This window comes from Theropithecus gelada, unplaced genomic scaffold, assembly GCF_003255815.1.
Source record: "Theropithecus gelada isolate Dixy unplaced genomic scaffold, Tgel_1.0 HiC_scaffold_159, whole genome shotgun sequence".
NCBI lineage: Eukaryota > Metazoa > Chordata > Mammalia > Primates > Cercopithecidae > Theropithecus > Theropithecus gelada.
This window is the reverse complement of record NW_020257658.1, coordinates 1-14,312: the sequence shown is the minus strand read 5'-3', so window position 1 is coordinate 14,312 and position 14,312 is coordinate 1. Positions and strand designations below refer to the sequence as shown.

The 14,312-nt window shown below is 60.0% G+C and overlaps 2 protein-coding genes across 4 annotated transcripts; one reads left to right on the top strand and one right to left on the bottom strand.

The window, feature by feature from the left end:
* Positions 1-140: 140 nt before the first annotated feature.
* Positions 141-2,002, top strand: LOC112617213 (protein FAM131C-like; the record flags this gene model as incomplete). Its single annotated transcript, XM_025373966.1, has 2 exons — positions 141-273; positions 1,052-2,002. Coding segments are annotated over 2 exons (417 nt in total), but the record flags the coding sequence as incomplete, so codon positions are not given.
* Positions 2,003-2,460: 458 nt separating this feature from the next.
* Positions 2,461-14,107, bottom strand: LOC112617215 (chloride channel protein ClC-Ka). Of its 3 annotated transcripts, none has more exons than XM_025373967.1 (19): positions 14,003-14,107; positions 12,931-13,059; positions 11,991-12,119; positions 10,614-10,753; positions 10,237-10,314; positions 10,076-10,154; positions 9,416-9,541; positions 8,971-9,055; positions 8,757-8,858; positions 8,057-8,141; positions 7,606-7,779; positions 7,108-7,177; positions 6,835-6,945; positions 6,229-6,442; positions 5,057-5,190; positions 4,611-4,699; positions 3,994-4,077; positions 3,245-3,331; positions 2,461-2,896 (listed from the first exon to the last, which is right to left on the bottom strand). In XM_025373967.1, exons 1-19 carry the CDS (start codon positions 14,100-14,102, stop codon positions 2,849-2,851), a joined length of 2,064 nt encoding a protein of 687 aa, XP_025229752.1. In that variant the 5' UTR covers positions 14,103-14,107; the 3' UTR covers positions 2,461-2,848. The 3 variants fall into 3 exon arrangements, with proteins under 3 accessions (XP_025229752.1, XP_025229753.1, XP_025229754.1); XM_025373968.1 differs by having other exon boundaries at positions 3,994-4,074; positions 14,003-14,106; XM_025373969.1 differs by lacking the exon at positions 11,991-12,119 and having other exon boundaries at positions 14,003-14,106.
* Positions 14,108-14,312: the final 205 nt, after the last annotated feature.

Below are 14,312 nucleotides of genomic sequence, written 5' to 3'. Positions count from 1 at the left end.
GCATAGGGTGGGGGGCTATTAAGTGAGCATTCTTGACCACTGGGGCGTGGATGGGCAGCACTGAGAGGCAGCCACCCTCCGGCCTGTTCTGGAGCAGCTCCATGGGGCACTGAGGCTGTCCTCACCCATTTCCCACTGAGCCAGATCTCGCTGTCCTCCCAGGGGTCGCCGAGCAGTTTGCCATCACAGAGGCCACACTGAGCGCTTGGTCCTCGCTGGACGACGAGGAACTGCACCCCGAGAACAGCCCCCAGGGCATCGTCCAGCTCCAAGGTACAGCCCAGGAGGTCCGGGGGCGGGGGTGAGCAGAGCGGAGCTGAGGCTGGATGCCTGCCCACCACCAAATGCAGTGTGGCCTCGGCCAAGCTCCTTCCTTTTCTCAGCCTAAGTTTCTTCATCTGTAAAATGCGGCAGTGATCCTTGCCCTGCCCATTGCCTGGCAGTGCCAGGAGCAGGAAGGAGAGAATGAGCACAGTGGGGGCGGGAATCGAGTGCTTACCGCACTGAGGGCTGTGCACGAGGCATCTCCCGGAATCCTCACAGCAGCCCTAGGGAGGGGGTCCTGTTGTCCCCATTTTACAAATAAGGAAACAGAGGCACTCAGAGGTTCAGAAACTTACTCCAAATGACACAGTTAGAAGCGTCAGAGCCGGATCTGAAACTTAGCACCAGACACAAGCAACCGCCTTTCTAGAAGCCCAGGTTACTATAGAGGGCTTCAAGGAGCCTTGGCCCTGGGGGAAGCCTGCGCTTAATCCTCCCTGACAGATGGAGAGGGACGGGGAGGGGACAGAGGCCCAGGGGAGCACTGGTTGTGCCAGTTCTCAGGGAGCACAGGCTGGCACCAAGCCCACTCTTGACTCCTCCGTTGACTGCCTCGAGGAGGAACCTGGAGCTCAGAGGGTTTTGGTGACTTGACCAAGGTCACAATGCTAGCCAGAAGCTGGATTTAGAGGCAGGTCTTCTGCCCCTTGCCCTTTCTCACACCCCCAGAGAGGGCGAAGAGCCGGATTCGGGACTCCATTCCCCCGTCACCCTGTTGCTTTTCCAGATCTGGAGAGCATCTACCTTCAGGACAGCCTTCCCAGTGGCCCCTCACAGGATGACAGCCTTCAGGCCTTCTCCTCGTCCAGCCTCTCCCCTGAGAGCTGTCCCTCACTGGAGGAGCCCCCCAGCACCGCTGGCATCCCGCAGCCCCCCAGCCCAGAGCTGCAGCATCGGCGGTGGCGGCCCGGGCACCAAGGACCCGAGGGTGGGACGCACCTACCGGGCTCCCTCCCCTCTGTGGACAGCGGTTCCGTCTGGGAGGAGGACGACGAGGTGTTCTATCACTGAGGCGGGGGCTGTGCTGGTCAGGCACCTGCTCACACCATGACCTCGCCTGGTGGGCAGTCCAGGCATATCTGGATCCCGGGGTCCAGGGCAGGGCATCTCTTGACCCCTCAGGTAGGCACAGGGCAGGTGTGGCAGGGATGGGGCCAGCGCTCATCATGGCCTCTCTGTGCCTCGGCGGACCTGCCCCAGCAGTGACAGCTATAACCCCTCCCCCTTCATTACTTCACTCAGGTGGGCACCTTCCCCTGCAGGGTGTCTGCCCTCAGGGAACTCAAGGACTCTCAGAGACACCAGGGCAGCCTGGCCCAGAGGAGCAACAGCCAGGCCCCCAGGAGGACAGCCATGGAGAGAACTGAGACCCACTTAGAGGGGAGTCTGGGAACTCTGCCTGTACCTGGGGCTCAGTCCCTCCCCACTCTCTCTGTGTGTCTGCCCCCGAGCAAAGGTGAGGTGGCCACTTCTGGTAGCTAGGCACCTGCTCCCCGGCTGTCCTCACCAGGACATCTGTCTCTCTGGAGTGTTTGTCTGTCTGTCCCTCCCTCTCTGAACCTGCTTCCTCGGTGTCCCCTGCTCCTCACCCCCGGGAGCCCACTCTCGCTCCTTGCAGCTCCCTCCCATCTCACTCAATGTTCTCTGAGGACATTTAAAGGGGTGGGTTCACCCTGGTGATCTTGGCCTGGTCTCTGCTGGGGAAGATGTGACCTTGGGCCCCTGGGGAGAGTCCAGAGGGAGTCAGGGAGGACCCTTAATGCCAACACATACACAACCAGGCAACCTGGGCCACCCAGGCGTAGAAGACTCATGGAGGATGCCCAAGGCTCGGTGGACTCCCCAAGGAACCACAATTGAGTCCTGGCTTTATGAGCTGTGGCTCAGCCAAGCAGGAGACTAGGGCTTGAGTGACACAGCGTCCCACTTATTCATGAGGACAAGCATCACAGACCTGGTGGGAGACCCTCTCTCCCTACCATCTCCCTGCCAAGAAGTGGAGCATGAGGAGGAGCCCAGGGGCCCGAGCCTGCAGTGTCCACGTGACCACGGGAAACTCACTCTGGGCCAGCACAGGTGAGGAGCTCCAGTCCCAGGCCAGCAACCTTGCAGCTGAGATGAGGGATGGACAGCGGCTCTGGGAACCAGCTTTATTTTTCTCAGGAGCTTCTCATTGGGAATCAGACAACCCCAGAGGGCATCTGTGCCTGCCCTTGGTGACAGCGTACTCCAATCTCGTTATTCACTAATGTGATGGCCAGTCACTGAGCACCTGGCAGACACTGGTTTTCCGTCATCTCACACTCAGCTCTGTCCAAGGTGGGATTTGTCTTTCAAGGCAGGGGCCATCGTCACACCCAGGATGAGCCATCTTCTTCCCGGCTAGGTTAGAGTTGTCTGTTATGCCAAGGAATGGAGCTGGGTTGGAGTGGGGGTAAGGGGTGATGGGGGAAGAGAGGCAGGGTCTCAGCCCAACCTCAGTACCAGGCAGCTGGGGTGCCCTGTTTCATCTTGCTGGACTGGCTCACTTTGGGGCTGGTGGGTTTGTCAGGTTGGAAATTGCTTTCTTCATCTAGAACAGAGAAAGGGGGAGGGGGCTGGAGTGGGGAGGTAGAGGAGGTTGAGAGGGCAGCACCAGCATTTTTAGTCCTCTAAGGGTGGTTTCTGGGTGAATAGCAGAGCCCGTGCCACCCCATTGCACAGATGGGATCACTGAGGCAGAGAGGGGCAGGCTGGCCACTGGCCAGGAAACAAGGTAGGGGAGCCAGGCCCAGTGGCCAATCTGGGCCAGGAAGAGGGACTCATCAGTATCCTCTGAATCCCCCCAGGTTTGGATGGGAGCATGCCGGTGTCCCCCCCACCTCCCCAGCCTTCTCAGGCATGGGTCCCCTTCTTTGCTCTGCCCCTGGGACCCTGGTACCTCCACCCAGGACACGCAGCCCACAGCTCTGCCCCGCGATGTCACGAAGAGGGACTGAAGGTTCAACAGCTTAAAGAGGTTGTGTGCCTGGATGAGGGATTGTTAGGAAACACTGGAGGGTAGAAGGCACCCAGCCCACCTTCTGGCCCACTCTGCCACGCCTCTGAGCCAGGAAGAGGGGCCGGGCCTGATGTGTGTGGGAGGCAAGAGATCCAGGCCTGCAATGTCCAGTGTGGCCACTGGGAGATGCCAGAGTCCATGCAAGGGTCTGGGTGAGGCCGCAGGTGGACAGGACCCAATATCCAGCACCCTCCAGCAGCACAGAGGGGGCAGGGCCATCTCCAGGTTCCCTGTGGGCCTCTGCCCCTTCCCCGCCCCTGTGCCAGGCTCTGTCTCAACTGGCTACATAATTTGTCCAAGATCACACAGGGAGAATGTGGTGGACCTGAAATTGAAATGCACGTGTGCCCTGGTTCAACTCCACTGTCTTTCTCCACCCAGAGACTTCCATTTGCCAAGCCCCCCACTTCCCTTGTCTCTCTGCATCATCCCTGCAACCCTGGCAGTGAGGGGTGACAGGGCAGGGGCTGCCCTGCCCGGACAGCTGATGAAGACACAGGCCCAGGAGGGGCAGGAAGCAGCATGAGGTGGGCAGGGCAGGTTGGGAGGGGAGGCTGGAGCCTGAGCTCCTCATCAGCTCTTGCCCTGCCCCAGGGGCCTCGTGCGTCACACTCCCCAATATTTGTTACCTGGTGCATGGTGGTCTCTGAGAATAGCGTCAGGGTCACTGGTTCCGTGGGGCAGCCCCCAGCCAAGATGTCCTGGAGACACTGCTGGCTTTCTTGGCCTGGTCTCTGCTGGGGAAGATGTGACCTTGGGCCCCTGGACAGAGTCCAGAGGGAGTCGGGGGGACCCTGAACCCCAACACATACACAACCAGGCAACTTGGGCCACCCAGGCGTAGAAGACTCATGGAAGATGCCCAAGGCTCGGTGGACTCCCCAAGAAGCCACACTTGGGTCCTGGCTTTATAAGCTGTGGCTCAGCCAAGTAGGAGACTAGGGCTTGAGTGACACAGCGTCCCACTTATTCACGAGGACAAGCATCATAGACCTGGTGGGAGACCCTCTCTCTCTATCATCTCCCTGCCAAGAAGTGGAGCATGAGGAGGAGCCCAGGGGCCCTAGCCTGCAGTGTCCACGTGACCACGGGAAACTCCCTCTGGGCTAGGGTTATGGGTGCAGGGCCGGCCTCCCCAGGATGCCTCTCTCAGACCACCTCTCCCTCAGGAGATCAGCGGGTCCCTCCCCTCCCATCCTTGCTGACCGATCCCTGTCCCATCCCCACGCCCCTCAGGAGTACCTACCTGGTGTCCTGGAGCCCAGGAAGTTGGCTCAGCCTGGAGGGCCTGCACCAGCTGGGCCCTCTGCACGACGCCCACCAGGATCTGGGACTCTGGCAAGTGGAGAGGGAGAGGTAGGAAGGCACATTATGAAGAAACAGGCCTGAGGCCAAGCTTCCAGAAGACCCTGGAGGTGTCGCCATGCTCCTACCCCAGCAGCTGCCCAGGGGATGCCTTACAAGCACTCGGCTGACTCTCTTTAGACACGTCAACCATCCCAAGGGAGGGTGGCCATGATTTCCATTTTACTGATGAAGAAACTCAGGCTCACGTGAAGTGACTTGCCCAAGGTCACACGGTTGGTTGCTAAGTTACAGAGCCTGGATGCAGATCCTGTCTGCCTGACAGGTCCACGAAGGAGGCAGAGGGCATCCCGCACCCCCGACTTCCTCCTCCCTTCCGGCTGGCACCTGTGCTCTCCACCAGGGGATACTCAGCCACGTCTGTAGAGGTCACGACCTTGACCACCTCCTCCAGTGGCATGTCCTTGGCCAGTGTGGTGATGCTGCGGTTCATGAAGTGCTCCACCCTCACGCGGTGGGAGCTGCAGGCAGAGGGGCTCCCATCAGGTCCCAGAGTCGGGGATGTGAGACCCAGGCCGGCAAGAGGATCTGGGGGTAGCTTTGCTAGAACTGGGGACCCACGGCTCTGGAGTGTGGGCAGGGCCAGAGAGGTTCGTGGAATGAGGGATTCCTAGAACCCACGGTGGGAGGAAACCTGGGGACCACATTACTGATGGCCCCGTTCCAAATCTCCAGCCCCCTGGACCCCCATGTGCCCCAGACCAGCTCCACTTGGGTCTTGTCCCAGCTTGGACAGAGCTGAGTGTGAGATGACGGAAAACCAGTATCTGCCAGGTGCTCAGTGACTGGCCATCACATTAACGGGTAACGAGATTGGAGCACAGACCCAGCAGCCTTCCCTGCATAGCTCCATTTGATTATAAAAGGGTATGTCACCCCCGAGGAAAAACTTGGAAGTTTGAAAACCACTGGTATAAACAGCCCCGTTTTCCAGATGGGCAAACAGGTTCAGAGCAAGGCAGCAGCTTGCTTGTGTTTAGAGCGGGGCCTCCAGCTCAGGGACTCTCAGAGCCTCTTTGGTCTGCTTCTCTGGGGCCAGAAGCTGCTCTGGTCCTATCTGGTTGAGTGAAGACCTCAAAGCCCATTTCCATTCTCATTCCACCTCCTACTCCCAAAGTCCCAGCAAGGACAGCAGAAGTGGGGGGAGGGGAGGAGACCTCTCGAATCTGGTGCTGACTCTCCATGTCACCTGGAGCAAGACACGGCACCTCTCTGAGCCCCGGTTTCCTCAACCTGTACACGGGGCAATACTCATCCTCCTGCTGTGGAGCCCTGCTGGCCCCTAGACAGACACTGAGGCCTCAAGGCCAACTACTTGCCCAAGGTCACCCAGGGCACTGGGGAGAATGGAGACCAGAGTACGGCTGTGTGTCAGCCCCTCCCAGCCCCCATGTCCAAGGTCAGCTGCGGTGGCATTTCTTTTTGGAGGTGCCCTCCACCCCCAGCCAAGCCCAAACACTGTGACCCCCTTCAGCCAGCCTGAGGTGTGCGCCACTCACCCGATGTTGCGGCCCAGAATCCGTGGCAGGTATGGCAGCTTCTTGACAATGATGGTGCCATCGTAGAAGGAGGGCTGGCAGCTCTGTGCAATGGCATTGGCTGCCAGCACCGCCATCAGCACAGGCAGTGCATGCACTATCTGGCCGGTCAGCTCAAAGGCCAGCAGCGCCGTGGAGATGGTGTGGGTCACAGCCCCTGAGAAGGCCGCAGCCCCTGCAGGGGCAGAGCCACACAGTTCGGCTCAGGCCAGGAGCCAGGGGCCAGGGGCCAGGGGCCAGCCTCATGTGAGGGCATAACTAGCCTGGCTGCAGCCAGGGCCTAAGGTGGGAATTGTAAGAGGCCATAGCCTGGGCACTGTGGGAAGCGCCACAAGGCCTGGGCTTGTGAGAAGAGAGGGATAAGGGAGGCCATGGGGCTGGGGACAGGACGGGAGCCATGAGGGAGTGATGGGCCCCCGGGAATGGTGGGGCTCAGGTGGGACAGACCCCCATGATGGGTGGGGGGTTCATTGGAGGACTCAGTGCCCTGTAGAGCCACCGGCCAATTCTCCAGGTCCAGCCCAGCCCTACGACATCGCCCACCCAGCAGGGCCCTGACCCACTCACCTGCCAGGGCATAGCCCCCGGGCATGATGGGATTGGTAACCCCTCCAGCCACGATGCCCTCAGGGAAGGCGACAGCAAGAGCCTCTCCCAAGAGGCGCCCGATGGCAGCTCCTGGCCAGACTTAGGGTGAGGGGAAGCCAGGCTGACCCAGCCCCACAGCCCTCCATCCCTGAGGACCATCCTCAGTACCACCCGAGAAGAAGGTGAACCAGGATGCATGGCCCTGCCCCCAAGAACCCCAAAACTCTCAGAACCTCAGGACCCCAGACTCACCAAGGATGAAGATGGGCATGAAGTACCCGGCAGGGATGGGGATGGTGGTGGCCAGAATCAGCATCCAGAACTGTGGGAGTGGGGAGCCCGGGGCAGAGGTTAGAGGCCCCTGAGCAAAGCATGGACAAGAGAAGACAGGACAGGGGACAGGGGAGTGTCCTAGAGAGAAAGAGGGTGCCCGGCCATGCGCCCACTGCCAGAGTCTGGCATTAGGGGAGGGTCCTCACCCTGAGAAATGCCCACTGTGTGCCTGGCACTGTGCCAGGTACATTCCTTTGTTCCTCCTCAGCCTTCCCAGTAACCACCCCATTTTAAAGATGGGAAGAGTGAGGCCCAGAGAGCTGAAGTCACTTGCCCAGGACCATGCAGTGGGCAGGGAACACATCAGGAAGTGTGGGTGGAAGGCCTGGGCTCCATGCCACCAGGTGCAGGGAGGCACCCCCTGACCCACCAGAGCTGGTCCTGGCTCTGTGCTCATCTGGGGACCAGGGGGCCCACCTTCATAACTAGGAAGAAGGCAAGGGTCCCAAAGATGGTGAACCGCGGGTGGTACCATTCCCACCACAGGTGCTGGGGGTCGAGCTCCTCGGGCCAGGGTGGGCTGGAGTTCCAAGTCATCAGCACCCAGGAATGGTTGTCAAACAGCGAGTCCAGATGCTGCTTCATGGACAGCTGTGGTGGGGCAGGTGGGAACTGGACTTGAGGGGCCCTGAGTGGCAGACCCCAGCCGCCCCCGCACCGCCTGATCCTGCCTGGAATCCTCCTCTGCCACGTCCCAGCAGGGGGCCTTGGGCAGGGCTCTGACCTCCCGGAGCTATGGTCTCCTTATCTGTAGAATGATGCCCAGGTGTTGCCCTTGTGGGGTGCCGAGGGGATTACGTGAGACACAAGTAAAGGGGAAAACAAATGGGTGTTCCCACTCCTGCCACCCCCACTCAGGGCCCCTTACCCGAGAAGCTAGGAAGCGGCCCACACCGGGCGGGTAGGTGATGGAGGCGAGAACCAACGTGGCCAGGGCCGAGTACACAGGCTTGCTGTGGGGGGTGGGTAAGGTCTAGGGCTGGCCCTCCCTTTCCCACATCCCGAGGAGAAGGAAGCAGGGCCTGGCCCAGGCAGCAGCAGAGCAAGGACTGGGGAGGAGGAAGGGCAGGAGCAGGGAACATGGCCCCCTCCAGGGGGTGGAGCCCGTGAGGTGAGCCCCTCACTACTGGGTATGACTGAGGGCAGAGGAATCACACAGGAGATTAAGAGGAGAATTGGGGCAGAGGCAGGCTGGGAGGGAGGAGAGAGCGGGCCGCGCCGGGGCAGGCCATGTGCATCTCGGGGCAGGAGGGCTGGCCAATGCTAAGGCCAACGCCAGGGGCCACACAAGATTTGAAGGGGCAAGGGTTTGAGGCTCAGTGAGGGGATGGGGGTTTGTTGAGAGAGTGTAGACTGAAGGAGGGATGGGAGTTCAATGGGGGGTTTGTAGCCCAGTAAGGAAGGGGGGACAGTGACTGTGGGGACTTGGAGAGGGGTGTTAGGTGCTCCATGGGCTAGGGAAGGATTTAGGGGCTCAGTTGGAGGATGGGGGTGGGGCTTTCTACATAAGGTTTGGAGCCCACAAGGGGCTCGCTGAGATGTCCCCAGCCCCTAGGCCCGGAGCCTACCTGGTGGCCAGCAGTTTGGAGCTGAACCGATTGGTCTTGATGAAGCTGAGGAAGGTTCGCTGACAGAAGAGGTAAGCACAGCTCAGGACGCCACAGATGCCACTTGGGGGATGGAGGGAGGTAAGACCAGAGCCTGAGCCCAGTGCCAGGGGCCACAGTCCAGGCCTGGGGAAATGCCATACTGGACTCTCAGGGGCCCAAGGCACCCACTCACCCCAGTGCCACAAAAAAGAAGATCTCTGGCAGGTCGAAGGGAACGTCCACCCGGAAACTGGTCTTGTAGAGGGAGGTGATGGTCTCTGGGGAAGGAGAGCAGTGGGGAGCCGAGATGGCGCTCCCACCCCACCCAAACACAAGTCCCAGACTAACAGCCAAGGTGCCAGGTCCTGACCCGGAATGTGTGTCCTGGCATTCCAGGCCCCCACAACCAGGCTCCTGCCTCCCTGCCCAGCCTCATCCCTTCTACCCTCAGGGCTCCTGCCCTTCATGCTCAGCACAGGTCAGCCCCTTCCATCCTCCCAGAGAGGTGGGAACAGGGAAGAGGAAAAAGAGGGAGAGAGAGGGAAGAGGAGAGCAAGGGGTATACACAGGGGGGGAAGGGAGGGCTCCTCACCCCGGCACCCAGGTAGGGCCAGGGTCAGGCAGCCCAGGGGGCTCACCCTGCTCGCTATTGAAGACCGCCAGGAGCCGGAACATGAAGGCCCCGCAGGTGGCCGCAAAGAAGCCCCTCCAGTAATCCCAGACAGAGAAGTGGGAAGACATGACCTCGATGCTGAACAGGACGCCTGGGGGCGACGCTGATCTCAGGTGGGCCCCCCACCCCCACCCACCTGTGGCTGTAGGGCCCTCTCCCCATGTCACCTCCTCCCTGACCCATCTGTCCTGCTCTCCTACAGCCCAGACAGGGACAGACAGGAGGGGAGGGGAGGGCATGGGCCCTGGGTGGGGAGGAGCCCGCTGCCCAGAGATCCGTCCAGCCTGGAATGCAGATGTGCACCCTCTCACTATCGGGTGAGAACAGTTTGATCCCCATTTTACTGAGGAAGAAGCTGGGCTCAGAGAGGCCAAGGGGCCAGTGGATTTCAAACCCAAGTCTATGTAATGTTACCCTGAAGCCTCTCAGCATCACCCAACCACGCCCCCCACCACCCGCCCCCTCCCCCGCCGCCTCCCGGGATGGCTATACCCAAGGCCGGGCCGAAGTAAGAACTAGAATGAGACCCACCCCCTCCTCCAGGCTCTCAGCGGGGCCGAGGGAACCCAGGGAGTGAGGGGAGGAGCTTGAGGGACCCAGGGGGAGGGGCATGAGGGGGTCTCACCGCTGAAGGGAGCTCCAAAGACTGTGGCCACGCCCACTGCCGCCGCCGCCACCAACATTTCGTTTTGCTTGCTCTTGTTCTGGGGGATCCGAGTCCGGGGCTCAGCGTCAGCCCCCTCCCTCCCCACTCCCATTCCTCCAAGGAAGCCCCGAGTCCCTAACCTCAGGCTCCCCGACGGTCGTGGTGCGCACACGGCCCAGGTAGGCAGCCATCATCACAGACAGGTGCACGAAAGGGCCCTGCAGAGGGAAGGGTGGGCCCAGGGCCCAGGTGAGGGCAGCACAGACAGCCTCACCCAGAGGCAGCACGGCTTCCCCACCACACCCCCTCCTCCCTCTCTCCAACCCCCAGGGCTGTCCTCAGATGGCTTTTGTCACACTCTGGGGACCTGTCCTGGCTCTTCCCCTAAGACTAAGCTCCCTGAAGGCAGGCACTGGCCTGAGTCTGCTCTGATCCAGCTTTGGTAGGGTGATGGGGGACAGGCTGGGGCAGGGTTGGGTGGGTGGGGTGGCTGGGGTGCCCTCACCCCTGCCCATACCACTTTGCCCAGGAAGAGGGTGCTGCCCGTGGCCAGTGTGCAGGAGAGGCCCACCACCTTGGCCCCAAAGTTCTTGATATCCAGGTAGTCCTCCAAGATCACACCCGCCAACATGGTCTTCAGCTCCGGGATTCCAGAACCTTAGCCAGAGAGGACAGGAACAAGAAGGGGACCATCTCTAGATTAAAACTCTCAGCCGGGCGCAGTGGCTCACACCTGTAATCCCAGCACTTTGGGAGGCTAAGGTGGGCAGATCATGAGGTCAGGAGTTTGAGACCAGCCTTGCCAACGTGGTGAAACCCCATCTCTACTAAAGATACAAAAAATTAGCCAGGCATGGTGGCAGGTGCCTGTAATCCCAGCTACTCGGGAGGCTGAGGCAGGACAATCACTTGAACTTGGGAGGCGGAGGTTGCAGTGAGTCGAGATCGTGCCATTGCACTCCAGCCTGGGCAACAAGAGCAAAACTCCATCTCAAAAACAAACAAACAAACAAACAAACAAACAAAAAACTCTCAACACTCTACCCACACGGTGTTTTCACGTTAGGTTTTTTTTTTTTCCCTTGGAGACAGGGTATCACTCTATTGTCCAGGCTGGAATGCAGTGGTTTGACGTTGGCTCATTATAGCTCTGACTTCCTCAGGCTAAAAAGTGATCCTCCCACCTTAGCCTCCCAAGTAGCTGGGACTAGAGGCAGGCACCACCACACCTGGCTAACTTTTTGTTGTGGTTGTGTTTTTTCTTTTTTTCATTTTTTTTTAGAGATGGGGTTTCACCATGTTGTCCAACTTGGTCTTAAACACCTGGGATCAAGTGATCCACCCACCTCCCGAAGTGCTGGGATTATAGACTGTTACTGCACCTGGCCCTATTTTGATCACACAGAACCCTCAGAGGTTAGGATGCATAAACTCATTTTGCAGATTTGGATGCTAAAGTCAGAGAGAGAATGCGAGTTGTCCATGTTCCTCCCACTGGGCCTGGCAGACGGCCGTGTCAGGATGGGGGAGCCCCGAACAGAACCTCAGGCCACCACTGAGTGAGTCTGGAGTTCCCCTCTGCTGGCCTGGAGCTGGAAGCAGGGCTGAGTGCCTGGGGGAGCTGTGCCTCCTCCACGGGCCCCTTCCTGGCACCAGCACAGGCCCCACAGTGGAATCTCCTTCCAAGAAGCCCTTGGAAAGCCAGTAGGGCCAGCAGTGACCTAAGAATCAAGATCTGGCCTTCTTGCTGTGTGCCTTCAGGCAAGCCACATAACTCTTCTGGGCTTTCGTCTGTCAAATGAGGCTGCCGCTTCCCGATTCCCCCCATCAGAAGCCCCCTGGAATCTGAGAAGGTTTTGGCCAGTGGGGACTGGTGTGGCGACCGTGGACTCACCTCCAGAGGAGGGCGTGATGCTTTGGGAGAAGCCCGAGGAGAAAGAGATGAGGGCCACAGGGTACACAGTCCAGGAGAGATACCGGAGCAGGTGGCTGTCCCCAATCTCCCGGTACAGCCACTGGTGCGCTGGGGACAGCCAGATATCAGGGAGGCACCCACAGCCTCTGCAGCCCTCGGGGCCAGACACTGTGGTGCCCACTTACTGACCAGTCAATGGAGTCATGAAGAGGGTAGGACTAGGCCACCCGGTGAGGCGAAGAACCCCAAGAAGAGGCAGGAGTATGACCCTGGGTCCATATCCCAGGTTTACCATTGTCTAGCTGAGTGACCTTGGGCAAGTCACTCAGCCTCTCTGAGCCTCAGTTTCCCCATCTGTCAAGTGGGCTAGTGATGGGCTCTCCCTCACAGGCTCATTGAAGACTAAAGAGGGCCACTGAGAACTAAATGACACAGGTGTGAAGCACCAAACACCATAGTAGGTCCTGCTTCTGGCAGCTGAGGGTCTCCAGAGAAAGTGCCTTAGACCCTTCCTGCCTCACACCCCCTCTTTCAGAGAGGCCTCAGGGTGGAGGCAGGCTCTTGAGGGAGCGGGGGAAGACTCTAAGTTTGGTGATCTAGGCACGTGTCCCCATTCCTGCCCCAGGCATGGAGGAGGGAAGGAGAAGGAACGGGGTGGCTGGAAGAGGAGGCAGAGAGGTCAGAGGATGAAGGGCTCTTGGAAACATTCAGGCCTCTCTCCCTTGTTCAAATGAGATGACTGAGGCCCAGAGAGGGGCAGGAGCCTGCCCAGGATCACAGAGCAAGTCAGGAGTGGAGCCAGAGCCCTCCCCGCACCCAGATCTCTCCCTGCACCACTGCACCTGGCGGCCCATCTGGTATCCCCAGAGCGTGCTTAGAATCCCTTGGCCCAGAGCAGCACCTGCCAGGGAAGAGTTACCTCGGACCACACGCCCGATGGCAAAGTTCATGGCATAGCTGACCAGGGCCATGAGCACCCCGAGGGTCATCAGGAAGTACCAGTCCTCGCCCAGGCGGAACAGCTTCTGCTTTAGCCACTCCAGGCCACCTGGGGCAGGGCATCGGAGTCCCGGCTTATGTTGGGGCAGGGGCACAGACAGTCCCTTTCCTGGAGGTCTGCTTGGCTCCAGGCAAGGAGGACCCTGGTAGTAGAGTCTGGGGTAGTCCTGAAGGACCCTGCCTCACACTGGGGACTGGGCAGAATTTGCGGTGGGTGACAGTGGCGGCACAGTGCGTGCCAGACCTGCTGCTCCTGCTGGAAGGCCTTTGACCTGTCCACCCTCTGCATCCCTGCCTGTACTTGGAGGTTCCTGGGGGACAGGGAGTGTGGAGGAGGCTGGCAGCTACAGCTTTCACCTGTATCCCCGCAGAGTCCATAACTGAGAGAGCACCAGGGTCTAGCAGACTCCTGCGTGTCCCAGGGCCTGTGGCACAGGTATCCTCTGGGTCCACAGAAATGCCCCTGGCCAGCTGGCTACCACCCCAGCCTGGAAGCTGGCCCTCACTGGCTGTGGGCACCAGCCCCTGGGGCTGCACTTAGCCTCCTTCTGGAGTCCCTACTTGCTCTGCCCTGTAGCTGAGGGGACAGTCAGGTTTCAAAGTGAACAAGGCACATGGGGTTCCAAGGAAAGGTGCCAAGTGCAGATTGCCCCAGCCGCTTGCTGTGGCGCCAGCTGTCCCAGCAGCCCCCCACGTCCCCTCACTGGCACAGGTAGGTGAGGGAGAGGCCTGGGTGGAGGATGGGCACAGTGACCAGGCCTTGGGCTATATCTCCCGAAAGGCAGAGGGCAGATGCCTGACCCATCTGACCCACAGACAGTGGGACAGACAGACCCCTTCTCTCCCTGCCTCCCAGGAGACTTTGGGCAGTGAGGCCCTAGACAAATGCCAGGAGGAGGGTGGCTCCTGGGCAGGGAGGTGGGGTGGGAGCTGGGCAGGAGTGATGTCCTGAGTGGTCCTCCAAGGGGAAGGGAAGAGGACCTGGCTCTCACCTCGGACGCCTCGGCGGATGCGGGGACACGGGCCCCACAGCTCCTGCAGAGTCACAGGGTCCCCTGAGGAGCCCTCATGCAGCCCCACCAACTCCTCCATCAGGCCCCTGGGGAAGCAGATAGAGGGAGGGACCCGGGTGAGCTGCTGCACATCCTCGCGCTGCCTCTAGGCCCTTCCAGTGCTCTCCCCACCAAATCAAGAGGAAGGATTGTGCTTTTGTGTGTGTGTGTGTGTGTGTGTGTGTGTGTGTGAAGTTACCACACTAGGTCTGTGTGTGCCCTCATCCCTGAGGTTCCGTCACTGAGGGTG